General features: G+C 39.6%; 2 protein-coding genes across 2 annotated transcripts in view; one reads left to right on the top strand and one right to left on the bottom strand.

Annotated features, from left to right (window-relative positions):
* Positions 1–5,899, bottom strand: part of LOC105343537 (uncharacterized) — a 33,960-nt gene extending 28,061 nt beyond the window's left edge. The window contains exon 1 of the mRNA XM_034454474.2: positions 5,531–5,899. The gene's annotated coding sequence lies outside the window, so the exon portion shown is untranslated. The remainder of the gene's footprint in view (positions 1–5,530) is intronic.
* Positions 5,900–8,893: 2,994 nt separating this feature from the next.
* Positions 8,894–14,305, top strand: LOC105343535 (RING finger protein nhl-1-like). The gene is made up of 3 exons (XM_011450929.4): positions 8,894–9,149; positions 10,437–10,507; positions 10,830–14,305. The coding sequence occupies exon 3, from the start codon at positions 10,860–10,862 to the stop codon at positions 13,953–13,955; it is 3,096 nt and encodes a 1,031-aa protein (XP_011449231.3). The 5' UTR covers positions 8,894–9,149; positions 10,437–10,507; positions 10,830–10,859; the 3' UTR covers positions 13,956–14,305.
* The last annotated feature ends 270 nt before the right edge of the window (positions 14,306–14,575 follow it).

Raw genomic sequence — 14,575 nt, 5'->3', positions numbered from 1 at the left:
TGAAAAAACGTTACTTAATACTTGGCGGTGCTTTTCTGTGATTTTTTTTCGAAGAAATCTAAAATGGGTTTTTTACTATGTGTCACGTGATCAGTGTTTATCGACCACTCATTAAACCTGAGCGTGAGGAGCGATCTGAAAAGATGAAATCTTAGCCGTCGCTCTCTGTAATAATGGCGGGTAGAAAGAGCGAGTGGATGCATCACTTGACTAGCGTGCTGCTCATCATCTCGGGATGAGTTTTATGATTCATATACTGTTGCATTAACTGGGACCTGTTAGGTAACTGTAGCCTTAGGAGACAGTACATTGCGAAAAGATCAACTTTCACAATGCGTTTATACAAGATAAATTGCTCGGGGAGGAATTTGTCATATCCGATGTAACTGTCACTAATCATGTTTCTAGAGTTTGTGGACCTAAATTGATTAGATTTGATAAACAAAAACAGCGTTTGTTCGTTAAAAAAGATATGTAATGAGAAAAATTTTGGTTAAGAAAAACAGTCACAGCAAAAAAAAAGAAGGAGAAAATAGTCATAAGAAGTGACAAGATTTCATCAAATGAACTTCATGAAAAAGATCGACCCTGGACGGTATCTCCAAAATGAGGAACGACCGAGAAATCAATGTCTTGTTTCTAGAATGTTGACTGTACACAAGAGAGTGAAATATAGGTCAATGTTTGTTTAGTGGAGCCATGCAACTACTTGGTTGATGTAATCGCCAATATCAAAGCGAGCAGAGTGACCACAATCCTTGATACAAGAGGATTGTAACCATGCATGCTGTTTCATAGGAAGGTTTAGACAAAGGGATATAACCTACTGTGAAATCATTAGATGGTTCAATTTTCGAGGAATTCGTGGGTACCTCTAATCCACGAAATAACATTCTCCGCGAATTAATAAATAAGGGTTATAAAGTCATATTTCCTTTCGTAGGTTTAAGATAATACACAAAATTACGTCCCCACGAACCTGTAAAATTTAAGCAATCCACGAAAATTCGCCCCCACAAATTTTAATGATTCCACAGTATTAACTATAGTCCTCTAAACTAAAAATGTAACAAGTAACGTGCAATAGCTGGGATAGAGGAAAGTAACCAACTGAATTGTATGTACATGGACATATACATGTTGGCAGAGAAATGTTCCCTGTTAAAATCAGGGGCTGTAATCAGAAAATGTAATCAGAAAAGAACAGGAGTGTAGAGAAAGTAATGTAATCAGTAACGAACAGGAGTGTAGAGTGAGTAATGTAATCAGAGACAAACAGAGGTGTAGGGAGAGGAATGTAATCAGAAAAGAACAGGGGTGTAAAGAGAAAGATGTAATCGAAACGAACAGGAGTGTAAAAATGGTAATGTAATCAGTAATGAACAGGGATGTGAGAGAGTAATGTTATCAGTAACAAACAGGAGTGAAGAGAGAAAAATGCAATCAGAAAAGAATAGGGGTGTAGAAAGAGCAATGTAATCAGAAACGAACAGAGGTGTAGAGAGAGTAATAGAGTAATGTAATCAGTAACGAACAGGGGTGTAGAGAGAGTAATGTAATCAGTAACGAACAGGGGTGTAGAGAGAGTAATGAAATCAGTAACAAACAGGAGTTTAGAAGAGTAATTTTATCAGAAAAGAATAGGGGTGTAGAAAGAGTAATGTAATCAGAAACGATCAGAGGTGTAGAGAGAAGAATGTAATCAGTAACAAACGGGAGTGTAGAGAGAATAATGTAATAAGTAATAAACAGGGGTGTAGATAGATTAATGTAATCAGAAAAGAATAGGGTTGTAGAAAGAGTAATGTAATCAAAAACGAACAGAGGTGTAGAGATAGTAATAGAGTAATGTAATCAGTAACGAAAAGGGGTGTAGAGAGAGTAATGTAATCAGTAACGTACAGGGCTGTAGAGAGAGAGAGAGAGAGAGAGAGAGAGAGAGAGAGAGAGAGAGAGAGAGAGAGAGAGAAAGAGAAAGAGTTAAATAATCAGTAACAAACAGGGGTAAAAAGAGAATAATGTAATCAGAAATGAGCAGGGATGTAGAAAGGGTTATGTTATCAGAAATGAACAAGGATATAGAGAAAGTAATATAATCAGTAACAAACAGGGGTGTAGAGAGAGTAATGTAATCAGTAACAAACAAGGGTGTAGAGAGAGTAATGTAATCAGAAATGAACAGGAGTGAAGAGAGAGTAATGTAATCAGTAACAAAGAGGGGTGTAAAGAGAGTAATGTAATCAGAAATGAACAGGGATGTAGAAAGGGAAATGTAATCAGAAATGAACATGAGTGTAGATAGAGTAATGTAATCAGTAACAAAGAGGGGTGTAGAGAGAGTAATGTAATCAGAAATGAACAGGGATGTAGAAAGGGAAATGTAATCAGAAATGAACAGGGATGTAGAGATAGTAATGTAATCAGTAACAGACAGGGGTGTAGAGAGAATAATGTAATCAGAAATTAACAGGGGTGTAGATAGATTAATGTAATCAGAAATGAATAGGAATGTAGAGTGAGTAATGTAATCATAAAATAACAGGGGTGTAGAGAGAGGAAGAGAGAGGAATGTAATCAGAATCTAACAGCAGTGTAGAGAGAGAGTGTAATTTAATTAGTAACGAACAGGGGTGTAGCGAGAGTAATGTAATCAGAAACAAACAGGGGAGTAGAGTGAGTAATGTAATCATAAAATAACAGGGGTGTAGAGAGAGGAATGTAATCAGTAACAAACAGTGGTGTAGAGAGAGGAATGTAATCAGTAACAAAATACATGTTGCTAGAAAGAACATATCAGGTCCCGGGGCCATAAAAGACGAACTTACTTTTGATCTCAGTCTCACTTTTTTACTATATATTCCTTTGGTGAGACAGATATCAAAACTAAGCTCGTCTAACTTTTATGGCCGCGGGGCCAAAGACTATGTACAGCGTGCTGAAGGTTGTAACAGCTTACATGACACCTCACCCACTGCTCATTTTTCTCTAAGTGGCAAATAATACACAGAGCATAATACAGGACTGTATACCTTACATTTATTTTGATTGCACTAAAATTGATGAGAGTGCCCGATTGTCGTGGCTATTTTTGGACTATATTAATATCCTTAAGAGGAAGAGGTCTATGTAAAAGTATAGAAAACATTCAAATTTCAAAGCTAAAATATTTGCAACTTTTCTTTACTAAATGATGGTATATAGCTAAAATATATCGTATATAGAAAACTTAAGGTAGGACTGATGGATGAGTTATTGACCACACAGCCTCCTTAATTGTGTTTGCTTTTATTACAAAATGAACGAAGTCTAGAAATAAATATACATGTATTTACATGTACGTGTATTTGTACATTGGAATACATGTAAATGCATGCTGTTCAGCGCTTCTTCCACAACAATTTTGACTATTATCATAAAAAAATTATGTTCGTTTGAGTCCAACAAATAAGAACAGTTCAAATTATAGGTAACAAACAAGACATCGTACGAAACAACCCTAACAGTAACACACTTATCCTTTATTACATATGATTTTGATTATACTGAAAAAGTTATATATCATACCATGACCATTTAAATATATAATAGAAAAAAAATATAGATATTTCATGACAGAAACTGATCAGATATAACCTGCACAAGTACTTCAAATTAAACATGGGTCATGAAGAAATCTAATACTGGAGGTAGACACCTGTATTACTGAGTTTTTGCAGGTAAATATTCCGCTGTGATTCTCAAAAACACGAGTGGCGTGCGGAATAAAACTGTAGTATAACTTATCGTACATCCATCCATGCCTTCTGTTTCATAATTAGGAAACATCTGTTTTAATTAATAATATTTCCGCGCATGTGGCGGCAAAACCTACCAAAATTTGAGAGAAATCAATGAATGGGCCCGCGGGGGAAATGTTTGGCGTTAAGATTCACGCGTCATAAGACGGGCAAACCTTAAAGCTCGTCAATAATGCATGGTGAGGGCTATACTCTATCGTAAACTGAACAATAGACATGATACAGAAACCAAGTCACAGACCCGGAGGGGGGGGGGGGGGCTATACTCTATCGTATACTGTACGGTGGCCGTGTACAGATACCAAGTCACAGACCGGGAGGGGGGGGGGGGCGGGGGGGGGGGGCTATACTCTATCGTATACTGTACGGTGGCCATGTACAGATACCAAGTCACAGACCCGGAGGGGGGGGGGCGGGGGGGGGGCTATACTCTATCGTATACTGTACGGTGGCCATGTACAGATACCAAGTCACAGACCGGGGGGGGGGGGGCAAAACTCTATCGTATTCTGAACAGTAGCAATGTATATATACCAATTCACAGACCGGGGGGGGGGGGGGGCAAAACTCTATCGTATACTGAACGGTGGCCATGTACAGATACCAAGTCACAGACCGGGGGGGGGGGGGGCAAAACTCTATCGTATTCTGAACAGTAGCAATGTATATATACCAATTCACAGACCGAGGGGGGGGGGGGGGGGGGCAAAACTCTATCGTATTCTGAACAGTAGCAATGTATATATACCAATTCACAGACCGAGGGGGGGGGGGGCAAAACTCTATCGTATTCTGAACAGTAGCAATGTATATATACCAATTCACAGACCGAGGGGGGGGAGGGGGCAAAACTCTATCGTATTCTGAACAGTAGCCATGTACAGATACCAAGTCACAGACCGGGGGGGGGGGGGGCATTTTCGATACAACATACACTGAATAGTGACCATGTACAGACCGGGGGTGTTATATTCCATCATATACTGAAAACCGACCGTGACACAGAAACCAATTCAAAGAACTGGGAGGATCCAGGGAGTGTTGGGCATGGGGATTTTATGGAAGAATTATGTTAGGTCGGAGTAGGTTATAGAGCGTTCAAGGTTTATGACTGTTTAACTTTTTGTTTGAAATTTAGCCCAAATTTTGATTTTCACACGTAAGGGGGGGGGGGGACATGTCCCATAGTCTGTAGGGTAGGGATGCGGCCCAGGGCCATAAAAGTTAGACGAGCTCATCTTCGATCTCAATCTTACTTTTACAACAGGAATAGTGAGACTGATGAGATTAAAAGTGAGTTGCAGTTCGTCCAGCTTTTATGGCTACGGGATCAGGACAGGGGCGGCATCAAATAAACGTGGAACGAGTTATTTAATATAGGGGTATGATAAGTGCTTTTTTGCTAAAGGGGGGGGGGCATGACCAGTTTTATATATTATTACTCATTCTAAAGGATAAAGGCATGGCTTCAAATGTATCAAAGTTGTTCCATAAAAACACTACTAAGGTCTAAGGGTACTAGAGGTATAATACCTAATCAATAATACGCACCCCTTAAACCCCCCCCCCCCCTATGCATCTTTCTCAATCCCCTCCACTATGCATCCCCTTACCCCCCTCCCACCCCAATCTACCTTCATCTCTCTCATTTTAAACTTTCCTTGACTCATACATGTACCATCTCTACATCGATTTGAGAATCCAAGGAAAAGATTGAACGAATAAACACTCACCTTTACCGACTTAACAAATATCCTGCGATACAGTTCGCTGCCAAAAAACCATACGCTGTATAAAGTGATATTTCTGTAGCAATACGGAACGATAACAGTTTGGTCAATTACAAGTTCCAAGATGATCCCGATATTTCCCGACTGCTCCGCAAATCCAGAATAAAGGGAGAAAAAATACTTCTTTGATAGAAATATCAGTTTCACAAAGATGGCAGAAGTTTAGAACACCGGAAACATATTGATGGAAGCAGACGACAGTGAGAAAGTTCCCGCGGCTTTGATTGATTGAAAATTACAAGAACATTTGATCAGAACAGCTTCTGGTGCGGTTCGGCGCTTCTAGCGGGAAATTTCATCGGATCGATCCGCGGGATCATTTAAAGAAGTCGGAAACGGTTAGGGCAGAGGTTGAGGTTTTTTCTGACACGTAGGTTTCGAAGACGTGAAGAAATATACGTTCAAAGAAATTACGCTTGGTAAATATGGAAAAGAGGCGGGATTTTCAGTACACGTATCACCTTGATATTATGGAATTATCGCCTTTAAATTATTTAACGGAAAATTAAAGGGGGGGGGGGGGGGGGGGTATCACAGCCACTAAGTTAAAGCATGTCGCGTAATAAGTTCTTTCAAAGTTTTTGTAGAGCATGGATGCCATGGGAAATATTGGGTAAAACAAAAGATTCATGAACATTTTTGTAAGTTCAGGCCCTGCATTGCATGAAGAGATTCCAATTAAGTTGTTCTGAGTTTGAAAGAAACCTGCAGACATGGACACATTACATAACTGGGTCCCTGCATTTTTCATTCTGTCCCGAACTGCTTTTGTTCGCATGCGTTTTACGCAGTTGGTATGTCAAAGTTGATGATAGTTATATTAACATTAAAGCATACAGCTGCCGTATTAATTGCAGAGGTATGAAGGGATGGTTTGGTTAATTAAGATATAATTATTAACCCCGGTGTACGAATTCCGAAACGAAACACTGAAAAATCTCAAAGGGTTTACAGTTTTTATAGGTAATGAACCTTAACTTACACGGTAGGCTTAAATAAGGTTTTTATCTTTAAAATTAACAATCAAACTCAATTATGAAAAGAATTTCAACTATAGCTGTTCTCTTCTTTGTATGCACATGTAGTTAATGAGTATTAGCACATGATAAGAAATTTATTGAATAATTTAAAATATTCATTTTGTAAATAAATATACAACAAATAGCAGATAGGTTTAGCTTATATAATCATATAACATTGAACTATAAAGAACTGATCAACTCCTTGACAAAATTTGACATGTAAAAGTCAATGTAGAAGATCAACTCCCCGATGAAAAAATATCAAAATATTTAAGGAACGATAACTCCGACTTCAAAATTTAGCAAAACAGCATTGCTATCATGTGTGGATCAACTCTTATAGAAGCACTGTGTGATTCAGATTCATGGGGGTCAGACTCCTGCGGGCGTTTTTATCACTGTAATTGTATGAACGGATCTTCACCTAACATTTATATCTGTGAAGCTGTTTAGCAATTAATTAATGATCCATTGTTACAATGTGCGTACTTTCTTTTGAATTACGTAATACAATAAACCAATTAAGATTGTGACGTAATTTCTTTCCGATTTTTATTATAAAATAAATCATAATTTTTTAAAACAGCCCTCTTTTGATTTCTTGATAATCATGTGTTAACAGCAACGTGCAAATAATTATAAGACTTTGCTGCTGATTTAATAGTCGTCAAATATTGCACAATTCGACAAATTTACATTCATGTGTGGTTATATATTGCATGAAATGTACATTGCTCCAGTGATTCAACGTGTCCCATACAACACATGCACGGATCTCTAACTATTTTATATAGAGAAGAGGGAGGGGGTGCCAATGGATAAAACTATAATTTTGTCGGTAACTTCACTAAATGATTGACATAATGATTGTAATTGGCTGAAGTATTTTTGCGCCATATACAGATAATCTTTTTGTGCTTATTAAAAAAAACAAAAAAACAAAATAGACTTAATTCAGACCCAAATTTCCATAATAAATGTAATTACTTTCCCATTTCAAAAAAAAAATAAATGCATGTCTGTACATTCAGATTTTTTTTTCTTCCAGCTACAGATTGAGTAAAATCGCGACAAGAAATCAGAAAGTTATTCAAACATTATTTAGCAAAAACTCACAAGCATATTTGTGTATGTACAACATTGGCATTGTAGTGAAGTGTTAAAAGCACAGCATCTGTGTAGAACTGAAGTGAGAGTGAGAGGTGGAAAAAGACAGGAGGGGGGGGGGATAAACAAAAAATTAAAACTGGTTTCTTACTTTTACATTTGTATATTTAACACATAATTCAGGATATTTGTAGAACGTCTTGAACCTATATGTCTTTATAGATACATGTATACATATTCATTCTAGATTTCCATTTTCTAATAGTACAAAATGCATAAAGTGTATTGATAGAAAAAAGCTTGATTGTAAAAAAGTATGTCTTACCTCTAAAATATCATCTCTCCATGACTTTATAAACAAAGTCAATGATTAATGAATTAACTTCTGATCGGGATTAACAGTGGATTAACACGATGCCTTTTCTTAAGATCTGTATTCCTTGGATTAAGGCTGGAGTATTTAATAGGTTTTGCAGACTGAAGCAGATCGCCGTAAGAATGAAAGAAAGACAACTCGTGTTATTAGCATGTAACCCGACATAAAAATAATAATTATTAAATGGAAAGAAAAAAAATAGAAATCAACGCATACAATTAGAAAATTTCATCAGAAAATCGTAAAAAGAACTAAAGAATGCTGAGTACAAAACAATGTCTGATATATTTTAGATTCAATTAAAACATTTACTACGCATTACATTGTGGGTTAGCAAGCATCAGTCCTACTCACGGTTAAAGCGCTATCAAAATATATGGGAAAATAAAAATATTAATGCATTTATAGATAATTCGATTCTTTCGAAATATGTTTATTCTAACATATTTCATCAATGACATCTACAGAATAAACAAATGAAACTTCAAAGACGGATTAACAGGTGTTACATGTGATGCTTATTGACAAGTACATTGGAATATGTGTAAATCATAAAAATGTATGATTTGAAACATTACCTTTTTATTTTATTGTCGAAGCAATAAAACTAGGATAATTTGAAAGACTAGTTCTCTCTCTCTCTCTCTCTCTCTCTCTCTCTCTCTCTCTCTCTCTCTCTCTCTCATAGATATAGAAATGAAAAAAAATGCATAAAAATTCTGATCTACGAACTCGAAATGCACCGAGTCTAAAAATAACCCTCACATCAGGAGCATTCCTTCGAGTTCATATATCTATCTACTACAATGTAAAAACAAAACAATCCAAAACTCCCAGCCAAGCTTCCGGACACCAATCTCGACTGTCCCGCAGTTAAACATACGTACATCATGCACTGAGCCAACGGAAGAGCACAGACAAAAACAAATTGAAATTCAGGGGATATATTTTCTCAACACTCGATCGCGGTATCTGGGAGGATTCCAGCGAACTGCATCGTGTCCGTTTTGGGAGATTCACTGGTGAAGGCTGAGAGAAGGATTCAACACCAACAAAGGTTTGAGATTTCTCCTCTTTTTTTGAGCAATGAATCATTTTCATTATTTATTATTTAGATATCATCAATTTGTTACAAGCACTTGATTTTAGAAGCTCACGTACAGATATAAGCACGTGCAAGAGTGGCTGGTGAACTAAAAAAAAATATCTCAAGCGTATGTCCTATATCAGCCACCAGCCACCGTGCATACGAGCACTGTAGGTTAAATTTAGGAGTTTTTTTTTTGTTTTAGTGCAGCTGCTTTTCATTTTGTAAGATACATGTTTAAACCAAAGAAATGACAATATACGTTTCCAATTGTACTGGGTCAGTTTGCTTCACTCAGAGAGCATAGATTAATTTGGACAGCTCCATTTACACGCATACATATGTTCATAGGAACAGAATATAATTCTGACGACGTCTTAATACACTATAAAGATTTTAGGCTAGAGGGCGATTACGGGAAAGTGTGTGGGGGGGGGGGGGGTGTCAGTGAATTTACAGCCTCCAGTATCATTTAGATATAAGATATCTTAAAAAAACATTGTTATGTTTTGGACACCTCTCGCCCAGGAAATAAAAGTTATAGCAGGATCCGCCCCTATCAGTGTATTACGTAATCATCCTCTAGTATCATTTAGACATGTGATATGGAAAAAAAGTTTTGGACACCCCTCACAAAAGAAAATAAAATTTCCAAGATCCACCCCCTGCGATCGTGAGTCGGCGTCAGAAAAAGCTCCACAATACACGCTGTCTGGTGCTCAGGTGACAGGGATATACCCTCTATCTAACGCAGGATCTCCGCTCCTGATATTTGACGTGCATGTCACGAGCATATAAGTGATGAATGCACGTACAAATCAAACAAGACATAGTTAAGGCTATTTTAACAACTAGCATGTAAAGTAATTCCGCCATCAAGGCATGAACGATGGTTTTTTCTGTATAAATATATATATATTTAAAATGTATTCTTCAATATATTGCGAATTTTGTATTAAGCTCCCCATCGTTGCAAACCAAACCCCTCCCTCTGTAAACATTTGGGTCGCTGTAGGCCTCTGCCAACTTTCAAACAAAAATACAACAGGCACTAACCACCCACAACAAAGGGATGACGTCACAGAGCGCTCGTCAATGTCTGTGGCCTGTGCTGTGGTGATGTCTGGCAATATATAATGGAAGTCACAAACTGCGCTTAAATGAGAACAAAAACTATCTCCGATTTCATTTATGTAATTATGTAAAGATCTTAATGATGTTTCAAAAATTGTTTACATGCATTATTTTATTTTTCAGATAGCAACTAGATATTTACTTTTTACATGGATTTCAATCTTGGGTCAATAATTAAAAACAGACACAATCAGGTAAATGTTCAGGAGGGCTTGATGGCCGTGCTCATTTTTAGACTATATTAATCTCCCTAAAAATAAGAGCTTTGCATAAAGATATAAAAAATAGTCAAATTTCAACGCAAATACTTTACTAAATGATAGTTTATGCTTATATACATGCTTATATACATGTAATACTTTATTATTAAAAATTTAGAAATATCTAATGGCGAATTTGTTTGCACCAAGTCTCCTTAAATCTGCCTTTTAATAAAATAATTTAAGTGCAAGAAGAAAATATAACAAAGACAGAATCTTCATAATGTAATATTTGTCTTTCTGTTCTTTTATCCAGATGAATATTTCTATATAGCAATCCGTCAAGATGGCGGAGGGCCACGCCTATTCGGCTCACCGGATAGACGAGCTGCTCAGGTGTGCTATATGTCTGGACAGGTACAACAACCCTAAACTACTCCCATGTCAACACACCTTCTGTGAATCCCCCTGTTTAGAAGGCTTGGTGAGGGGGCTTACTAGAACCCTGAAATGTCCCGAGTGTCGTGCGGAACACATCGTTCCTTATCGTGGTGTGTCCTCGTACCCAAATAACCTGACTATACAGAATTTCCTCGACCTTCGTCCAATCGATCCTGACGTCAGACCACCGGAAGTAGCTGGTGCAAACGAAGCAAGTGGTGATGATGCTTTTTTCTTTATCCCCAACGGGGCATGCTGCGCAGCAGCGGAAGAGGAAGAAGATGAACTGGAGGAGGAAGAAGAGGTGGTCCTGTCGAGATATCCCCGATTTCAAAATCGTATATCACACGCACCACAGGCGCCGCGGAGGCGGTGTCCGATTTGCTCCCGTGAAGTGGACATTATGCGGTGCTCTCACTGCGACCAGATAATCTGCGCCAACTGTAAAGACTCTCACATGGAACAAATTCATCGCGAGGTTTCTCTTGTTCTGGGACAGTTAAAACGAGGTGCGCCCCGACTAACAGATATAGCTGGTAATCTGGAACGTAAGATGGACGCGATTAGACAGAGAGTTGATTCCGTCAAATCGGATATAACCGAAGCTATCGAACGTTACATCATTGATTTGAGATCGAGGCAGCGTTTGCTGCATAACGAGGCTGAGACATTTCTTCAGGGAGAAATTCGAACTTTGACTTTGCAGAAAGATAATGTCGAAGTTGAAATGGCAATGTTAGCGTCTTTCGTTGAAACAAACGAATCACTTTTTAGGAGACGTTTCTTAGTTTTGCCAGATGATGACGTAATGGATTTGAAGCGACAGAGCGAAAATCTACTGGAAAAACTTCGGAGCTACAATGCAGACCGTTACCGCCTTCCGCAAGACAGATCGATCGAATTCAACACAGATGGGACTCGAATTTCAAACTTCATATCCAATTTTGGTGAAATAAACACATCCCCGCCGAGATTTTCGATGACGGATGAATCATCCAGTGATTCCTCTATTGAAAACACGCTCCCCGTGACGTCAGAAGCGACGAACTTTCGACCTTCCTCCAACCAATCCCAGATTCCGTTGACTCTCCCGCCATTATCTTCCACCCAATCAGCAGCTTCCTATCAACTCCCGACGGTTTCGTCAACGACAGCCGTCACAACGCAGTCCTCCCCTCACGCTGCGTCACTATATCAACAACAGTCCCTTCTAGTGGACGAGGAACTGCCATTCTTTGTCAACCAGGACGACCTCCCCGTTCAGTATTCAGACCCACCTTCCTTCGAACTTGAATATTCCCCGATATCTTCTCCACTTCCGGTGACAAATCAACCTATGTTCTTTAACTCTACGTCTTCATACCCCCGTCCCATGCACGGCTCCACCAGCAGTCAAGTGAGAACGTCCGGCACAACTTACTCTCAGTCGCCTCGTTTTGGACTAGACTCTACCTACCCTACGTGGACAACCTTGACAACATCCACAACAAGGCCGACGTCTTCAACGACACGATCAACGACAAACCCATCAGTTTACACGAGCGCGGCGTCCTCTGTCCCCGTGTCGTCTGCTTACGCCGGGGGCTCTGATACCTGGAGACTTCCATATTATGCAAGAGACTTTGACACTGATTCAGAAACAAGTAGCGAGGGAGTCAGATCTGCACGACGTTCACTGTCTCTACAAGAGAGAAGACGTCACAATCTGTCCGACACGAGGTTAGCCACGCTTCTTGGCGGCGCAACCCCCTCCTACAACAGCCACCACCCTCTCTCTGCTTCAGAAAGGCGGTTCAGAAGTCTAAGCACAGGGGCCTCGGCGTATAGACTGAACGAGGCCCGAGCACTGATCGCGTCCACGCGACAAGCTACAGCCGATCGTATCAGATCGATCGTAGAGGAATCGCACGATTCAACCTCTCCCAGTAGAATAGACAGGGGCAGTCCAGTGGAAAGGAACAGCAGTCCGACAAGAATAAGGTCCCTTAGTTCCAGTCCACGATCGCGCCCCCCTGTACGGTTCAATATTCACTATGATGATGGAGACGATTCAGACTCGTCCACTTCCGGTGAATTGTTGCTTGTGCGGCCGTCGGTGACTTTTTACGAAAACGAAAGCACTGTCGTTGCAAGTTCGCTTATAAGATACACGGACAAAGGAAGAGCGATATTTCAGGTTGGATCACGTGGAACCGAGCACTCTGAATTTACCTGGCCAAGGGGGGTAGCAACGACGTCCAGGGACAATCAAATCCTGGTGGCTGACAGCCATAACAACCGAGTACAGGTGTTTGACAACAGGGGACAGTTTGTGAGGTCGATCGGGAACTACGGGACAGGGGACGCGGAGTTTGACTCAGTGACTGGTATCGCTGTCAACAGCTTCGGACAGATCGTGGTGACGGACAGAATGAACCACAGGATACAAATCTTCGACCACAACTGGAACTTCCAGCTGACCTTTGGAGAGGAGGGTGTGGAACCGGGGCAGCTACTGTACCCGTGGGGTGTGGCCAGCGACAACATGGGCTTTATTTACGTGTGTGATAAAGAGAACCACCGGGTCCAAGTGTTCCAGTCCAACGGTCGGTTCGTCCGTGAGTTTGGCAGTATGGGACACAGGTTGGGATGTTTTGATAACCCCCATTACCTGGCGATAAGTCCGGACAACCGTGTGTACGTGACGGACAGCAACAACCACCGTATCCAGGTGTTCAGTATGTACGGCGACTTCCTGTACTGTTTCGGCTCCCATGGTTCACTCCAAGGAGAGATGAAACTCCCGAAAGGCATTGCGATAGATGGTCAGGGGTTCGTCCTGGTAGCGGACAGCGGGAACAACCGTATCCAAGTGTTCCATGGCGACGGGCGGTTCTACTGTATGTTTGGTTGCTATGGCAGCGAGAGCGGACAGTTCCGTGGTCTGGAGGGGATCGGTATCCTTGGTAACGGTGACGTTGTTGTGAGTGACAGGGAAAACCACAGGATTCAAATGTTCTAAAATGAAAAGTTTTTTTCGCGACCAAAAAAGTTGGTAATATTTTTTTTTCGTAAAATTATGTAATGGTTTCGATGCCAGCTTTCTAGCACTTTGATTAAGGTGCTTCAATGTGAATTTATTTTCACGGTCATGAATACATTGACAATGTATATGGATTCTAAGTGTGCCAAAATTTGATGTGTTGATGTGTAGTCTCAGGTCGCATTGTACCAGACAAGCTCAGTGAATGAAAGTCCGGTAAATTGTTTGCTTTGAATTTTAATTGGACTTTAAGATGGCTGGATGGCAACGTTAAGTTTGTGAGCTTTGTGTAAAAATATAGAATAATATTTACTTATTAAGTTTTAACGTTAAAATATTTAATTTTTTTCTTACTAAATGATAGTTGTCTCTGTTGATAGCTTCAATGATCATGTCCAAAAATTTAAAGTTGACCAGATGGTTAAGTCTCCTTAAATGGGGATTTTGTTTATGTCGGGAAAAGGGGGGAGGGGTGTCATGCATTTAATTTGTTTGAATAATACCGCTACACAGAAAATATATGAAATTAGATCATATAATTTTAAAAACATAAATGCAATAATTATTTTCATATATTTAAAACGAAATTTTCTAAAAGG

The sequence above is a fragment of the Magallana gigas genome, chromosome 10, assembly GCF_963853765.1.
Source record: "Magallana gigas chromosome 10, xbMagGiga1.1, whole genome shotgun sequence".
NCBI classification, from domain to species: Eukaryota; Metazoa; Mollusca; class Bivalvia; order Ostreida; family Ostreidae; genus Magallana; species Magallana gigas.
Note: the sequence above shows the minus strand (reverse complement) of the source record. Positions and strands in the feature narration are given on the sequence as shown.